An 18,506-nucleotide genomic window follows, 5' to 3' on the forward strand; every position below is an offset into this window, starting at 1 on the left:
CATCTTACCTTTAATTTTTAGTATATTCTGAGGCTTCCACCTGTGACACATGCTAAGGGATTATATGTAGTTTATAATCTCTTAGGAAAATGATCTATCTCAGACTTTGAGGAAATATCTGACCTCTACCCAGAAATAGCAGTGGAAAATAAAAAGATCTAGGGATGCTCAGAAAATTGCAGAGGACTTCCATGCTCTGACAGGGAAACCACCTACTAGATGCCCTGGAATGTTGTGTCAGAAGTGACCTTTAACCTGAAAGTCTGGAACCTCTTGATTTCGGTTGAAGCCAATGGTAGCCCAGGGAAGTGGGTGATTTCTGAAATACCTTCATGGTCTCTTCTGGGAATGAGGCTGGTCATTAAGTAGGTGTTAATGAGTACCTGGTATGTTAGTGAACAGACCGATGCATGCATGACCACATGAGAGAAGACAGGGCATTGGACTTGAGGTCGGATAGCCTCAGTCTAAACCCCTCTCAGTCATTTATTAGCTGTGTGACACTAAGCAAGCATCTTGAGCTTCTGTGAGCTTCCATTTCTCCATCTGTACAGAAGAAATAATAACCCCTGTTCAACAATGGCTATGAATGAAATCCTAATGCTCAATGAGGGGATGCCTGACACAGAACGTGGACAACTAGCAGGCAGTGAAGAAATGTTTGTTCTTTAACTTGTTCCTCAATCAAAGTGACTCCTGGCTCAAAAAAAAAAAGCCATTCTGGATCTGGGGTGAGCTGGAATGTGTCTCAAAACTGAACAGAAAGACCACTTTCAATCTCTCTCTTTCTGGCTAGAAACATCCATGGAACAAATGGCTATAGAAAAACTGAGTGACAAAGACTGTCCTGATGCATGAGATTCTCCGGGTCTCAGCTTGCGACTACTATTACTACTGGCAAAAACACCAATGATGATGATGATGATGATGATGATAGCTGATATTTATTAAACCACTTATAAAAATTAGCCTTTCTCAGAGAATCATCCCAGCAATTTCATCAGATAAATAGGTTATTTTGCCATCCCAATTTTATGAAGGAACCAAGGGTCAGATAGGTTAAGTAACTTACCCAAGGTCAAATAACTAGGACTGGAATTAAGACCCAATACCAGCCAGCCTGGCTTAACCACTCCATCACAATGCCAAATGTTCCCTACATGTCACTTTCAGGAGGTGGTAAACCTGAATTGTTTTCATCTAAATTACACACCCCCTGTTTTCTCTATCCTGAGTGTTTTCCCTCTTCATACTACCGATAGGTACTATGCTGACCATTCACTTCTTTGGCTAAATGACTGCCCTTTAGTAGAAGGTCCCTGGGGCACCAGTCTTTTCTGGGTCCCCTATTATGGTGTCAGTGTCTACCTCATGTCTGGACATAGAAGGGACTCAGTACATATTCTCTGATGGAAGGAAAACATGATTTCATTGATTGTGTTTCTAAAGGTTGACCAACAGCCATCCAATGAGACAATTTTTGAAGGGTGGTGATATCAAGTGGCAAAAAAAGCCTTGGGTTCAGTTTCAATCATGTCAAAATCTTGTTTCTTTCTTTCTTAGCAGTTACCCAAGACTCAGGAATACGCAGTTCCCTGAAACATCAGGGGGGAAAGGGAAGAAGCTGAAACAGGCATCATATTGAAGTTCCTCCTCTGTATCCCCACCTCTTATCTCCAAATGCCATCTTTGTCCCCTTCACCATGTTGGTAGAAAAGGGTTGGAAATGGTGGTGAAGGGAGCAACAAAGACCATCAGGCAAGCTTGGTCAAATCATTTGGTCCTCCTCCTGGTTTGTAAGGATTCTTTCGCCATCAGTGCCCTGTACTGAAAATCTAGCTGGTGCCACGGACAGTCCCTTATGTTACACTGGAGACAACCGAGGATTTTTACTGGTATTGACAACATGATTTCCTGCAAAAACTAAGCTCTTCCTTAGATAGAGGCTTGCATTCATGTTCAATCTGACTCAGCATGTAGAGTTAAGAGACTGCCAGACTTGTGGCAGAGACAGCAGTCTCTTGCTAATAGGTTTAAGGGAGAGGTGAAAAGTTGATCAAAAACCAAGTGATAAAGAAAAATTTTCTTTCAAATTGGTAGATACTGCTCCTGAGGCATTATATGGGGCTCATGACTTTGCTAATATTTTCCCAGTGGGTCTGAATAACAAACAGAATGGGGAGACCTTGATGATTTGGTGCAGAAGTGGAGGGGTAGAGAATCACACATCATTTACACCTTTCAGAATCTAAAACTAGAGGAGAACTGGGCAGTCCTCATGAAAATTCTACATGGATCAAGTTTTATGAAGCTGTCTGCTTGCTTTTGAATAAATTAATTTTGATATTATCTTCAGCTCAAGATCTTAAAGGAGGGTCAGATATTTTCCCCCAAGCAAGCTTACCCTTTAAAGATATTTATTTCCATGACTTATAGAACCAAAGTAGACTTTAGCTTTGCTTGATAGTAATTCACTCAACAAAATTCTAATTTCAGTGATTCATTATCTAAGCCCCACATTATTTCTATGAAATACCTGCAAGGTTATAGAAATTGGACATCTTCAGGACACCTTTTTTTTTTTCCTCATGAGCTGCTGTGACGTTCAGAGATTCCCAATATTTCTTTGGAAATATTAAAGGCTATTTGGAGTTTTTGTGGCTGCTACTGACTCCTGGCTCATTAAAGCATTTTGATAACCAAATTGTCTACAATGGAAGAATCATTTCGGTGCGAGGACAGCTGTAAAGTAATACTGAGGAAGAACTGATGGCAGATATCAATCCTCTGAGCTGGAGATGGTGATTCTGTTCATGGTAAGTATAAATGGGAATCATGATTTTAAACACCTGGTTTGGGGGTGCCTGGGTGGCTCAGTCGGTTAAGCATCTGCCTTCAGCTCAGGTCATGATCTCAGGGTCCTGGGATCGAGCCCTGCATTGGGCTCCCTGCTCAGCGGGGTGTCTGCTTCTCCCTCTCCCTCTCCCCCTGCTCATGCTCTCTCTCTCTCTCTCTCTCAAATAAAATCTTAAAAAAAAATAAATACCTGGCTTGGATTTGGGGTCTTCACATGATAGATAATCTTAGGCTATGATCTTTCTTATATTAACCCTATACAGCTTGTCTGAAATGTGTGTGTGTGTGTGTGTGTGTGTGTGTGCGTACAGAATGGATGATTAGTGTTTATGGGATTCTTTGGGATTTCATAATATTAAAATTTTAGGAAAAATAAACCATGAGTAAATCATTATGAGTAAATCAGTGACTACTGTGTTCAAGGTTCACACACACTAATGTAATTAATCCTCACAACAACCCTAAGTATAAATATTCTTTTTTTTTTTTTTTTTTTTTTTATTTTTATTTTTTTTTTTAAAGATTTTATTTATTTATTTGAGAGAGAGAATGAGATAGAGAGAGCATGAGAGGGGGGAGGGTCAGAGGGAGAAGCAGACTCCCTGCTGAACAGGGAGCCCGATGCGGGACTCGATCCCGGGACTCCAGGATCATGACCTGAGCCGAAGGCAGTCGCTTAACCAACTGAGCCACCCAGGCGCCCAAGTATAAATATTCTTATGTTACTTTACTGATGAAGAAATTTGGTCTCAGAGAAGGAAATTCATCGTGGCTCATAGGCAGTGAGTGGGGTAGTACCAAAACCCAGTTCTTGCCCCTAAATCAGACTTCCCACAGTTAACCAAATGTGTATGTGTGGGATTTTTCATAGTACGGGCATATACTGAGGGGTAAGATATTGTTTTCTGTCTTCCCTTTAGAAGCAATTTTAAATATGACTATGCCTTAGAAAGACACAGCACAATTTCCGCAAATCAATCAATGTGATACAATACATTAACAAAAGAAAGAACAAGAATCATATGATCCTCTCAATAGATGCAGAGAAAGCTTTTGACAAAGTACAGCATCCTTTCTTGATCAAAACTCTTCAGAGTATAGGCATAGAGGGTACATACCTCAATATCATAAAAGCCATCTACGAAAAACCTACAGCGAATATCATTCTCAATGGGGAAAAACTGAGAGCTTTCCCCCTAAGGTCAGGAATGCGGCAGGGATGTCCACTATCACCACTGCTATTCAACATAGTATTGGAAGTCCTAGCCACAGCAATCAGACAACAAAAAGAAATCAAAGGCATCCAAATCAGCGAAGAAGAAGTCAAACTCTCACTCTTTGCAGATGATATGATACTTTATGTGGAAAACCCCAAAGACTCCACCCCAAAACTGCTAGAACTCATACAGGAATTCAGTCAAGTGGCAGGATATAAAATCAATGCACAGAAATCAGTGGCATTCCTATACACCAACAACAAGACAGAAGAAAGAGAAATTAAGGAGTCGATCCCATTTACAATTGCACCCAAAACCATAAGATACCTAGGAATAAATCTAACCAAAGAGACAAAGGATCTGTACTCAGAAAACTATAAAATACTCATGAAAGAAATTGAGGAAGGCACAAAGAAATGGAAAAACGTTCCATGCTCATGGATTGGAAGAACAAATATTGTGAAGATGTCGATGCTACCTAGAGCAATCTACACATTCAATGCAATCCCCATCAAAATACCATCCACTTTTTTCAAAGAAATGGAACAAATCATCCTAAAATTTGTATGGAACCAGAAAAGACCCCGCATAGCCAGAGGAATGCTGAAAAAGAAAAGCAAAGCCGGCGGCATCACAATTCCGGACTTCCAGCTCTATTACAAAGCTGTCATCATCAAGACAGCATGGTACTGGCACAAAAACAGACACATAGATCAACGGAACAGAATAGAGAGCCCAGAAATGGTCCCTCAACTCTATGGTCAACTCATCTTTGACAAAGCAGGAAAGAATGTCCAATGGAAAAAAGACAGTCTCTTCAATAAATGGTGTTGGGCAAATTGGATAGCCACATGCAGAAGAATGAAACTGGACCATTTCCTTACACCACACACAAAAATAGACTCCAAATGGTTGAAAGACCTCAATGTGAGACAGGAGTCCATCAAAATCCTAAAGGAGAACACAGGCAGCAACCTCTTCGACCTCAGCAGAAGCAACTTCTTCCTAGAAACATCGCCAAAGGCAAGGGAAGCAAGGGCAAAAATGAACTATTGGGACTTCATCAGGATAAAAAGCTTTTGCAAAGCAAAGGAAACAGTCAACAAAACCAACAGACAACCTACAGAATGGGAGAAGATATTTGCAAATGACATATCAGATAAAGGGCTAGTATCCAAAATCTATAAAGAACTCATCAAACTCAATACCCAAAGAACAAAGAATCCAATCAAGAAATGGGCAGAAGACATGAACAGACATTTTCCCAAAGAAGACATCCAAATGGCCAACAGACACATGAAAAAGTGCTCAATATCGCTCGGCATCAGGGAAATCCAAATCAAAACCTCAATGAGATACCACCTCACACCAGTCAGAATGGCTAAAATTAACAAGTCAGGAAACGACAGATGTTGGCGGGGATGCGGAGAAAGGGGAACCCTCCTACACTGTTGGTGGGAATGCAAGCTGGTGCAGCCACTCTGGAAAACGGTATGGAGGTTCCTCAAAAAGTTGAAAACAGAGCTACCATATGATCCAGCAATTGCACTACTGGGTATTTACCCCAAAGATACAAAAGTAGGGATCTGAAAGGGTACGTGCACCCCGATGTTTATAGCAGCAATGTCCACAATAGCCAAACTGTGGAAAGAGCCAAGATGTCCATCGACAGATGAATGGATAAAGAAGAGGTGGTATATATATACAATGGAATATTATGCAGCCATCAAAAGGAATGAGATCTTGCCATTTGCAACGACGTGGATGGAACTGGAGGGTATTATGTTGAGCGAAATAAGTCAAACAGAGAAAGACATGTATCATATGACCTCACTGATATGAGGAATTCTTAATCGCAGGAAACAAACTGAGGGTTGCTGGAGTGGGGGGTGGGGTGGGAGGGATGGGGTGGCTGGGTGAGAGACATTGGGGAGGGTATGTGCTATGGTGAGCGCTGTGAATTGTGTAAGACTGTTGAATCTCAGATCTGTACCTCTGAAACAAATAATGCAATATATGTTAAGAAAAAAAAAAAGAAGAAGAAGGTAGCAGGAGGGGAAGAATGAAGCAGGGGAAATCGGGAGGGGTAGACGAACCATGAGAGACGATGGACTCTGAAAAACAAACTGAGGGTTCTAGAGGGGAGGGGGGTGGGAGGATGGGTTAGCCTGGTGGTGGGTATTGAGGAGGGCACATTCTGCATGGAGCACTGGGTGTTATGCACAAACAATGAATCATGGAACACTACATCTAAAACTAATGATGTAATGTATGGGGATTAACATAAGAATAAAAAAAAAGAAAAAAAAAAGACAGCACAATTTAAAGATAGCAGTCAAGATTTATTATAAAATCTCACCACAAAATTGTTTTTATTTAGGTTTTAGAGGGTTTTGTTTTTCTACTTCCTCTGGAAATCTTACTTAGGAAAGGTTAAGTCAATTAATGGAAATCTATCAAATGTTGTTAACATTTTGATTAAAAAATTTCCTTTCTCAACAAGCATCTTGTTTTAAGAAATTGAAGACCAGCATTGTTAGTCCTGAGTTGTCAATGGCCTGAAAACTTTCTGGCCCCCCAAATAGGTCTGACACTCCCACACAACCTCCTACCCCTTCGCTGTCCACAGAGCAATCTTTGCTAGAGCACAGTATCATGTACCTGTTTCAAAGAAGTTTCGCAGTTAAAAAAAAAAAAAGCAAATTCTCAATTTCCTGACTGACTGAGAGACAAATCAGATAGATTCCAGGGACTTCATTTCTGGGGATTAATGTACTATCCTGACAAAGCTGGGCTTTTCACACTCTTGCAATATACAATCTCTAAAAATGTATCCATTTTGATCTAGTAGCACAAACTGCCCAGGTCCCTAGACTAAATTATTGATACTAAAATTAGCACCTCTTATCTCTTCTTGGGGAACTCAGCGAAATAACTCTCCTATAGCTGAGCCAAGAAATGAGAAAGGATAAAAGGGCTTTTTGTTGTGTTTTTTTGCTTGTTTTCCCTTATCCTTCCGGCTCCATAGAAGTGGTTTCAGAGATGGGTGCTGCCATGCCCTTGAAGGGCATAAGTGCTCCAAAGAGTGATGTTGGTCTTCCATGGAAACATGGCGTGGAGAGAGTGAGGAAACAGCTCAAATATGCACTGGCTAAGTGTGGAGGGGATGAAGCGGGGCAGGTATGTCTCCTTTCTGTCAGCAGAAGAAGGAATTTGAGACAGAATCACCAAAAATTGATAAAGAACCCTACAGTCTGCCAAGTTTGGGGACCCCGGTCTTGATCCAGTTGGACAAATAAGAAAGAACATCATCATTATTATTGTCCAAACAATATGGTGTATGTGCTGTACATTGTCGAGAAGAGTTACATTTGATGTCTTTGTCAGACCAGTGTTGATTCTCAGTAGGGATGACTGATGATTTCCTATCGTTTATTAATTTGGTTAATTCACCAACTATTTTTTTTTAAAGATTTTTTATTTATTTATCTGAGAGAGAGAATGGGAGACAAAGAGCATGAGAGGGAGGAGGATCAGAGGGAGAAGCAGACTCCTCGCTGAGCAGGGAGCCCGATGCGGGACTCGATCCCGGGACTCCAGGATCATGACCTGAGCCGAAGGCAGTCGCTTCACCAACTGAGCCACCCAGGCGCCCTATTTATTTATTTGAGAGAGAGAATGAGATAGAGAGAGCATGAGAGGGGGAGGGTCAGAGGGAGAAGCAGGCTCCCCGCAGAGCAGGGAGCCTGATGCGGGACTCGATCCCGGGACTCCAGGATCATGACCTGAGCGAAGGCAGTTGCTTAACCAACTGAGCCACCCAGGCACCCTAATTCACCAACTATTAATGGAGGTGCTCCTAGGAGGGCAGTATTGTGTGGTGGGCAGAGACAGATTACCAGCATTCAAATCCCCCAGCAGCCACTTACTAGCTATATGACCCTAAGTGAGTGATTTTGCTCTCCGTACCTCAGTTTCCCCAGATACAAAACAGGGGAGAGAACTAGAACCCCACAGTGTGATGTGAAGACTAAATAAGTTCATACCTATAAAGGGTATATGTGTGCCTACATGTGTCTGGGGCATCATAAAATGGTAGAAATCATTGTTTTCACTATGCTGGCAGGCCCAGTGCCAGGTGCTTTCATGTTCATGTCTGTTTGTTAGGACAAATATACCAGCTAGAGATATACTGCCCATCTCATGGCCTCCTACCTGGCTTGTGTCGTAGCCTCTATCCGATCTTTGCCTCACCAAACACCCTTGTTCCAGACCCAGACTCAACTTTCTAAAGCTTTGCTTTTATCATGTCATGATACAAAAAGAAAAACAAATTAAAACCGTCTCATTAGACACTTTACCAAGGAAAATAAATGGAAGGCGAAGAAGCACATGAAAATGTGCTCAATATTCCTAGCCTTTAGAGAAATGAAAATTAAGGCCACAGTGAGACCTCACTAGACACCCGTCAATAGCTAAACTGAAAAAAGAAAAAAATAAATAAACCCAAATTGACCATTCCAAACGCTATAAAGATGTGGAGTAATTGGGTCCCTCACACAATGCTGATGGGGATTATAAAATGGTAAAGCCACTTTAGAAGATAATTTAGCAGTTTCTTATACAGTGAAATATATACTTGCCATATGACCCAGTGGTCTCATTCCTAAATATTTACCGAAGAGAAATGAACACTTATGTTCCTAGAAAAACTTGTATGCAAATGTAGTGGCTTTATTTATAATTGCCAGGAAATGAGAAACCATCCAAATACCTTTCAACTGGTAAATGGGTACCCAAACTGTGGTATATCCATATAATAAAATCCCATTCAAATAAAAAGGAACCACTGCTATACACAGCATGGATGAATCTCAGAGGTATGTACTAAGTGGAAGGAGCCACACTCAAAAGACCACATATGACATGCAGAAAACGTCAAAATTATTGGGACAGAAAACAGAGCAGTAGTTGCCAGGGGCTGGGGGCCAGGGAGGAGTTAATTACAAATGGACATGAAGGAAAGTTCTGAAAACTATTCTCTACCTTGACTGTGGTAGTAGTTACACTGGCTGGATGCATTTGTCAAAATTTGTGGAATATATACTAGAAAGGGTGAATTTTACTTTACGTAAAGTACAGCTCAATAAACTTAACCAAAAACCAGTTCTTTCCCATTACCAATAGAATAAAGGCTATTCCAGTGGGCCGAGGGTTAAAATCTACTCTTCCAGATTGATCCTTAGTTATTGTCCCCCACCTGAATCTTCCTCTCTTCAGTCTGTCCTCCTCGTCATAACACGTTTTAAGTGTTTCTACTTCCCTACGTTGGATCAAATGGTCCCGACAAATAAAATGACTTCACCAGCCCTTGAGCCATACCAAACCATCCAAGTTCAGGCTATATGCTATGATCTCAGCGGTCTCTTCCTGCTCACACCAACCCCCAGTGACATCTCCAGAAAATTCATTTGGCATTTATTCTTTGGATCACTCATTTGGTTTTTTGTTTGTTTGTTTTTTATCTTGATGCCATTGGTTTCCCTTTTGTTCATTTATTATTTTATTTATTGATCAGATATTTATTAAACAGGTATTTAATACAAAGGTGATCACTATTGGTTGATCACTATGATCAATCTTTTCCTATGTAAACCAATTCCTTTGCTTCCTTCTGTGTAAGACCATCCTGTTTTTGTTTCAGGAGGATAACCATCCCTCCTAAATTATCTAAGACAGCAGGGGTCCCAGACCTCTTGCCAGTGATGGATTAAGGGTGGGCATGTGACCTAATTCTGGTCAATAAGAAATGAGACAAAGTTGGCTGGAATCTTCTGGAAACGGGGACACCTGGAAACGCTACAACTATTTTGCAACAACAGGTGAGTCAGCTGCGAGAAAGCTAATATGCCAAAGACAGTGGAGTACAACGTGGAAGAACACTGGGTCTCTGGTGAGCCTCTTGAGCCCTGACTGAGCCAGTACAGATGCTATCTACCTCTCTAATTCTTATTACATGTAATCTTCCATATGGCTGAAAGTATCTTACCCGTTATTTACAAGAGTCATGAAATAACATAAACGTCATTAGTCTCTATCAAAGAAACTATTGCCGCCTCAATACAGATCTAGCATGAAAATAACCGTTCATTCATTCATTCAACAATACTTTTTGAGCACCTATTTTGTGCCACACACTGTTTTAGATACTGGGGATGCCACAGTACACAAAGCAAAGTCATGTTTTCAAACAACTGTTTTGCAAGCTTCCTCACATCTGTCGATCCTTAAGTCATGTCATATGTAGGATTTTGAAGTGATTGGTAGGAACTGGTTTCTGGCCTTCCAAAATTGAGACCATCGGAAATTCACAGAACTGGGAAAATGTGAGAAATTCATTTCAATCTACAAGATCCCTTCGATTCACAAGTGAGGAAGCTGGGGCACAAAGAGTTTAAGTGGCTCGTCCAACACTGCCCAGCTGGTAGTGTTAGAAGCCAGAGCGGGATTTGGTCCCCAGAGCCAAATACTTCAGTACCCTTTCCGCTAAAGCAGGGGCCTCTTCTTTTGATTACTTCTAGGTACATCCTGACAATCTTTGTGTGGGATCATTTCTGCAATTTGCTTCTCTGGGGAACTTTTCTTTCCCTTGTTCTGACTTGGGGGAATTTCCCAGCTCACTACCCGAGCAAGCAGAGATGTCAGGGACCGTGGAGCCCTTTCAGTGGAATGCTTCAAATACACACAGCACAGCAGGATTGCTGGAAATGGTGTGGTGTTAAAACTCAGGCGGAATCAGCACTAGATAAAACCCCTTGCCTAGTCTTTCAGAGAAACCCTCCTACCCTGTTCAAGGACACTTAGGAATTTCTGTCTTAGTGGAAGAAGTCGCCACTTTCAGATGTGGTGGAAAACAGCCTCTCTTAAGAGAGTCCCATTTGTGAAGTTTTCCTGGTGATAATTCAGGGCTTTGCCCCTCTATGAGCTTTCTACCTCTCTCCCATCAAGCTTGCTCCAAGGAAAGTTTATAGGCTATGGGCACTGGAGATTGGGATCATGATGGTTTTCACAGCTGGTATCAACTAGCTCTATGGAAAACAACAGTTACAAGCGTTCCTGGAATGGGAGCAGAGACCACAATTAATATTATTATTTTTTGTTGGGTGTTTGCATGGTGCTCCTTAGGTGTTACTTTATTTCATTCTCCTAAACTCCATGAAGCAGCTATAAGCCCACAATCCCTTACATGAAACCCTTGTGGCAGACGTTTTAGAATTCAGAATTTTTTATAGTTTAAAAAGTTATTATGGAAAAGACGCACTATACATCACTTAACAGCCTCATATGATCTAGGGCAGGATTCCATAATCAAACACATCAATGTTACTCTTCATACTAAGCAGGATTGTAAGAACTCCAAATATCCTGATACTAGTTCAGCTCAGTTTTGCTGCTACGTGAATTATGAAAACACTTTTGCTTTTCAGAGATGTTTGGGATTTTGGAATTGCAGATGAGGATATTTAGGGCTATACAACTATTTGGCCATTTCACAGTAGAGGAAATTGAGGTTGCCTCAAGTTCCATAACTGGGGGGGGCGGGCAGTCAGGATTCAGACCCGACAGCCTGCGCTCAGAGCATTCTCCCCTCTCTGCTTTATCGCTCTCCGGTCGCCTGCCTCTTTAGTCTCATTGCATTCAGATACAACATACCAAGTACGGGAAGTGCACTAACTCTAAACATACAGCTCAACAAAGCCTTGCCTACCTCACTACCCACTACCGTCCTGAGCTACGTGATCAAGGTATTTAGCAGAAGGTTTCCCTTGCACCCCTTTCCAGGGACCTCCCTTTCCTCCATGACTCTGACTTGTATCACCATGAATTAGTTTTGCACGTTCTAGAACTTTATGAAAGGTCGCAGAACTGAATGTGCTCCTTTACACCTAGCCCCCTCTGCCGGACCCATGTCTCTGTGTGTAGCACTAGTTCATCCTTTTCATTGCTGTGTTCCATGTCTCTGTACCAGTGTCTCATGATGTACTCATCCATTTCCCTCTCGATGCACATTTCAGTCCGTTCCAATTTGGAGCCAGAGTCTTAACTATCGGACCTTCCTGCCACCAACTGCCAACATCCAGAGCATCTAATAACTCCAGAGAGGGCGCCTGGGTGGCTCAGTTGGTTAAGCGACTGCCTTCGGCTCAGGTCATGATCCTGGAGTCCCGGGATCGAGTCCCGCATCGGGCTCCCTGCTGGGCAGGGAGTCTGCTTCTCCCTCTGACCCTCCTCCCTCTCATGCTCTCTGTCTCTCATTCTCTCTCTCTCAAATAAATAAATAAAATCTTAAAAAAATAATAATAATAACTCCAGAGAACTTTTTCTGTAAAGAGCCCAAATAGTAGATACTTCCGGTTTTGCGAGCCATGTAATCTTTATTACAACCCCTCAGCTCTGACATTATACCCGAAAGCAGCCGCAGACAATCTGTAAACAAATAGGCGTGGCTGTGTGCCAATAAAGCTTTATTTAGAAACGCGGGTGAGGGATCAGCGGGCCCCGCCCTGCTCTGCGCTGGCCGACTCTGCTTCCCGGTTAAGGAAGGCAAGCGAACAGGCACAGATGGAACAGTACCACGTGCCAGGTGGAGCCTGTCCTTGTACACATATTGTCTTGTTTCCTCTCCACAACAACCCACTCAGGCGAATACCACCTCCGTGCCCATTTCACAGATGCCCCAACTGAGTTCTGAGAGGCCAAATCACCTGTCCCAGTCTGCGGCTAGTGATCTGAATGCAATGCTCCTCCCCCTGCATTCAGGGATCCTCAGCTGAAGCTCAGAGCCTCTGTATTATATGCAGACCTCTGCGTGTCCCCGGTGCGTGCATTTTTCTATGGAGAAGATCCATAGCTTTCGTTAGCATCTCAAAGACTTTGCGATCCAAAGAGCAGGAAGAAACAAGGACTGGGGACAGTTTTGTTAACACAAGGAAGGGAGAAAACCAAGTGGCTTGTTGCCTTCTATCTAGTCAAGGTGTTTTCTCAGTGGCCAGAAGGGATGTTCCATTTAAATTCTGTGTCCTAATTCTGTGTTCCAGACAGGGACGTTGTTTTTTTTTATATATATAAAACAATAAGTGAGTTTTCAGTGGAGAGGCATCTCCCCTTTTATGTGAGCACCTCCTGCCAGGCAGACTGGGCTGAGCCGTATTTAGATGCAAATAAGAGTGTCAGGTTGAAACCCACTGAAGAACAGTGGTCCTATGTAAATAAGAATGCTGGGGCCTCTGTCTATATTTACATCTTTTTTTTTATTATTTTTTTTTCTTTTGCTTCCAACTGTTTTTATTCGAGCACTTCTAAAACTCTAGGAAAATCCTCTATCTTCCTAAACTATTGCATACTTTTCATAATTTTTTTTTTCCAGAGTAGATTTTTACATCTTTAAATAAGCGCCCGTAACCCTCATCTGTCCGCCTGGGTTCCATTCAGCCAAGCTCGTTCCTAGACTAAAGAACAGGGAGACAAGCAACTGTGTAATTGTGAGCTGTATTTCATGGCCACAATTCCTTTGAGAAAGGCCCTAATTAGTCTAAGCCGTGTTTAATGTAAATCAAGTTTCACTTTCAAAATTCCAAGGGCCCCATTCTGACAGAATGTAGATTTTTTTATGCTCCGCGTAAAACACGGGTGCTAGTAAAACACGGTAATGACAGGCGGGGAAGAGCAGAAATCAATATATGAAAAGTCACTGAAATTAGGTAGGCCTGACCTCCTGGAGCCGCCTCAGAAAATCATCCTTTAAAAAAAAGACTCTCAAAGGGAGACGCTTGAGCTTTGGTTTTGTTGTTGTTGTTGTTGTTGTTTTCCTTTTGTTGTTGTTTTTTATTGTATTGTATTTAAATTCATTAATTAATATATAGTGTGTTACTAGTTTCAGAGGTAGAGTTCGGTGATTCATCAGTTGCATATAACACCCAGTGCTCATTATATCATGTGCCCTTCTTATGCCCATCCCCCAGTTACCCCATCCCCCCACGCACCTCCCCTCCAGCAACCCTCAGTTTGTTTTCTGTAGTTAAGAGTCTCTTACGGTTTGTCTCCCTCTCTGATTTGTTTTTCTTGCTCTCCCTTCACAGATGCCTACCTTCTTTCTCCAGCTTAATTCAAACTTCTCAACATGTTGGTTCTGACTTATGGCAACATTCACAGTAAGGTAACAAAAGGAAAATATTGTAACACTTCCCCTGGTGAGAAGGGCAGCTCCCCAGAACCCTTAAAGCACTGTGGAGATTCCCGACATCCCGATTTATTTCACAGTGTAATTCAATTATTGAAAATAGCATTTTTGTATCTTCCAACTTTTTCTTATAGACCAAATCACAAAAGCCAGATCCTTTCTATGAGTGTTTGATAGCATGTGGTTAGCAGGGTTATAAAAAAAATAAATAAAGGGTACTTACAGATTTAGTATAAACTATGATTAATTTTTATTAAGAGGATACATTTATACATCATAAACCGACAATTTATTTGAAGATCTTTTTTTTTTTTTTTTCCCTGTGAGTTGGGTACTTCCCCTGGGTGCAGAATGCAGAATTGTATATGAGATATTTGAGTGTCTAAAACGATGTATGATAAATGAAGTAGCATGCTACTTATACGCTTATCATGTTCCCTGACTAGCAACAGGTTCAGCAAAGGGCACAGCCAGTAAATGAAATTTTCCACCAGGACAATATATCATCACAAGAAATAGATGCGCTGGAAACTTACAAGCTTGCTCAAGATGCGGACAAGGTGTGAAATGGTAAAAAATGAAAAGCAGAAGCATCATACAGTAAATTTCAAATTCAGCTGCATATTGGTCAGGGCTGATGCTTTAATTGTTTCAAACCACAGGAATGAGGGGGGAAATGCAAATGCCATCTGAAGGTGGAAATAAGTTTCCACTATTACTGAATTTATAAATTATTTTTATCATAGGCACCACTGAAGCAGAGAAAAGTAAGGGGTATGGAAATGTATGTGACTGCCATGGTATTAATTTGAGGGAGAGAGAGACACTTTAGTTATATCTGAGGAGTCTTCACCATGTTTAACCTTGAGTGAATCCCTTAGTCTTTCTGCACCTCGATTTCTTAACTTGCTAAACAGAAGGTGGGGACAAGTAATTTCTAAAGTCTCTCCCACTTAACAAAAGCTCTGTGGTTCTCCGATAAAGCATCGGATAAAATCTTTGAGCGCGCAAAAGGAAATGGTCAGTACAGTCACCACATTTGCCTGGGTAAAAGATCTATTGAGGGAAGTTCCAGAAAATGCAGATGCTCCTGTCCAGTATTTCATTTCAATAGTGATCATATCTCAGGAGTTAATCCCCTCTTCTGGCTCCCAAGTCGTCAAAGGATGCTCTTATTGGTGATCCAAGAGGTACAGGCTCATCTTTCCCCACGTAAGGTCGGCTGCATCAGGGGATACCAAGGCCCTCTGTTGATAGGCACCATGCATACAATTTCCCTTTGCTAGCTACTTCTGGTGACAGTGCAAAGTGACAGTTTGCAAGGGTGAATTACCTGCAGCATAGTGTCAATAGGTATAAATTACAATAGACCCAGGTGACAGCTATTCTAAGAAAGGGCTCCCTGTATGTTAAAAAGCTCAGTGGAGACAATGCAAGGGGAATAAAGGGCTAAAGCTAATCTGATCTAGACTGAGGTCTTGTCAACACCGAAGACCTCCAAGAGGAGACAGGCTGAAACCGTTGACTCCTGGGGGAGAAAACCCAGAGAACTGGAAGGAGGAAGGGCAGTGCGGCAAAGTGGTTAAGGCAGGGAGTCTTTGTTGTGTGTGTGTGTGTGTGTGTTTAAGTAACGTCTGTGCCCAACATGGAGCTCAAACTCACGACCCCGAGATCAAGAGTTGCATGCTCTATCAACTGAGCCAGCCAGGCGCCCCGAGACCTTGGTTTTGAATCTCAGCACCACCACTTACTGTGTGACCTTAAACAACTAAGATGACAATAACTACCTCGCAAATCATGATGTGTATAAATGAGATAATAGGTGGAAAGTCGTGCGCATAGTACCTGATACTTGGGAGCTATTTTTATTACTGATCTGCTTAGATACATCTATTACACTGCTTTTGTCGCTACCTTTATCTTTTATAAAAACGAGTGGCTATAGATCCGGGTTGGATAAAGGTAGGCTGCTAAGAGAGGTGAGCATGTGAGCAGTAGGTATGTATACAGTGAGGAAAGGGAAAGGTGGTATAATATTAATTAGGAAGGTAAGGGTAGCAATCATAGAATGTGAGAGGTTGAACCAGAATCACCACCTTGGTGGTATAGAGTGTAACATCAAAAAGAGAGCAGAGTAGGGATCTACAAGGCATCAGAAATGCAGGAACTAAAAAAAGGAAGATAGATGTTTTTGTTGGATTAGCATGAAAGGATAGGTTTCTGAACACAGCAAGAAAGCCAAGCCCAGGGAGTAATGCGCAAGACAGTTTATATTCACTTAGCAGTCTGGCAAAAAAAAAAAAAAAAAGTTATTTTGTTGGCGGATGCCTTATCTGGATAGTTTTAACTCTGGAAAAAAATGCTGTGTAACAGAAATAGATGGGCCCAATGGCATTAATGATGCATAGAAAATGCAATGTGTTGGCAAGAAAATTGACATTAGTAGAGAACAAATTTCTTGATAAGTCTCAATTAAGTAGTAGTTTTGCTCATGCGAAAAAGCGGTGAGTGGATTGCAACCAAAGATGTTTTGCATCGAGAGAGAGGTTGTGTATGAGGCAGCCAATAGACAAGCCAGAACACAAAGAAAAGAGTTTCCAAAGCATCACACTGTGATCTCATTCCTTTACTGTTGGCTTCCTTCCCAGAGATGAACACACAGCAACGTTGCTGCATTTTGTGTTCACCTGAAAATATCACTAAATCCAATAACGGATGGAAATGAATCTTCTGCACATCAAAACTCCTAGAGGCAAAGGCTTCGGAGGACTGGGGCTATAGCATTGCACAACAGCAGGGGGTGCCATTTACACTGTGTTCTACGAGATGAGGGGCCTTCATTGGAACACAGTGAGCACAGTGCTCACTGATGAGAGGCCCACAAAATTATTCCCATTCAGACTCTTTCCTCCCTCAATAATTTAATTTTAATCATGAGGAATCCTGAGAGTACCATACTATTTGATATTTGAGCGAACCAATTTCATCATTAAAAGGGAGGCATGTGTTTTGTCCAACAGAAATTTCAACATCCTTGGATTACTTTCCACAGGGTGGAGCTCCCATGGCGCTGTATGCTTAGCATACCTGAAAGATGCAGTTTCCATAAAATTTATACCCAAACAAGCAGGACAGGAGGCCCACATTATATGGATAGTGGAACATTAAAGATTCAACACTGCCTTTCTCTGTGCTGAATACCATTTAATGAAAAGTCTCCGAGGAAATATCCACATGCCCTTATTTCACAACTGGGAGCCAGGAAAACACAAGAGGGGGACAACTGAGCAGATGGATTGATATAATTAAAGTTACGGGCTTTTATGTGTTTTTTCAAGACCCAGCTATGAAGGAGAAAATGAGTCATCAGGAGGTTCAGTAATGTGACCATATTGTGTGGGGTGATACTCACTTGTCCTCTTTCTTCTGGGGGATTGACTCATGTTTGCAGAACCCTGGCCACTGGCTTTCATAGTGCGGTCACATGGAGGGGGCGCAGCAAGGAACAAAGAGCCCCAGGTCCTCAGCCTATAACCCAGCTCATCATCCAACCCCTGGACACGCTTTTGTCTCCATGTAATCAGGGAAGGGCAAGGATCATCCTTGGGACAGACCCTCCCTACAACCCCCGAGAATGAGAACAAATAGCACGAGAAGCTTTGCAGTCACAGATTTCTAAAAATAATTATTACATTGCTGACAATATTGGCAACTGAGGAAGAGCGTTAATGATAATTTTGAGAAAAACTGAATGCTAATTGAGATTGGATACCGCTTAACATGAATACATTTTGGGTAAGACAGAGGAGACCACCATTTATTTAGTTCTCATTTTGTCTCCACAGTCTTGTTTGTTTGTTTGTTTGTTTTGAGAGAGAGAGAGAGAGAAAGAGAGAACATGTGCGTGCATGCGCATGTGCCCATGAGTTTTGGGGGGGGCAGAGGGAGAGGGAGAGAGAGAATCTTGAGCAGGCTCCATGCTCGGCAAGGAGCCCAATGCAGGGCCCAATCCCTCAACCCTGAGAGCACGACATGAGCCTAAATCAAGAGTCGGAGGCTTAACCGACTGAGTCACCCAGGTGTCCCTATCTCCATATTCTATTAAATTATTTTGTAAATTGCCTGTTTATATGTCTACTTTTCCTGCTAAACTACGAGCTCTGTCTTATTTGTGTTAGAATATCACAACAGTG

At 41.9% G+C, this 18,506-nt stretch overlaps 1 protein-coding gene across 1 annotated transcript in view; it reads right to left on the reverse strand.

Moving 5' to 3' along the window:
• Positions 1 to 773: 773 nt before the first annotated feature.
• Positions 774 to 18,506, reverse strand: part of LOC123326401 (POU domain, class 6, transcription factor 2-like) — a 177,101-nt gene continuing 159,368 nt past the window's right edge. Inside the window, exon 4 of the mRNA XM_044920213.1 lies at positions 774 to 937. Coding sequence (XP_044776148.1) covers positions 774 to 937 — 164 coding nt within the window. The remainder of the gene's footprint in view (positions 938 to 18,506) is intronic.

The sequence above is a fragment of the Neomonachus schauinslandi genome, chromosome 12 (assembly GCF_002201575.2).
Source record: "Neomonachus schauinslandi chromosome 12, ASM220157v2, whole genome shotgun sequence".
Classification (NCBI taxonomy): Eukaryota; Metazoa; Chordata; class Mammalia; order Carnivora; family Phocidae; genus Neomonachus; species Neomonachus schauinslandi.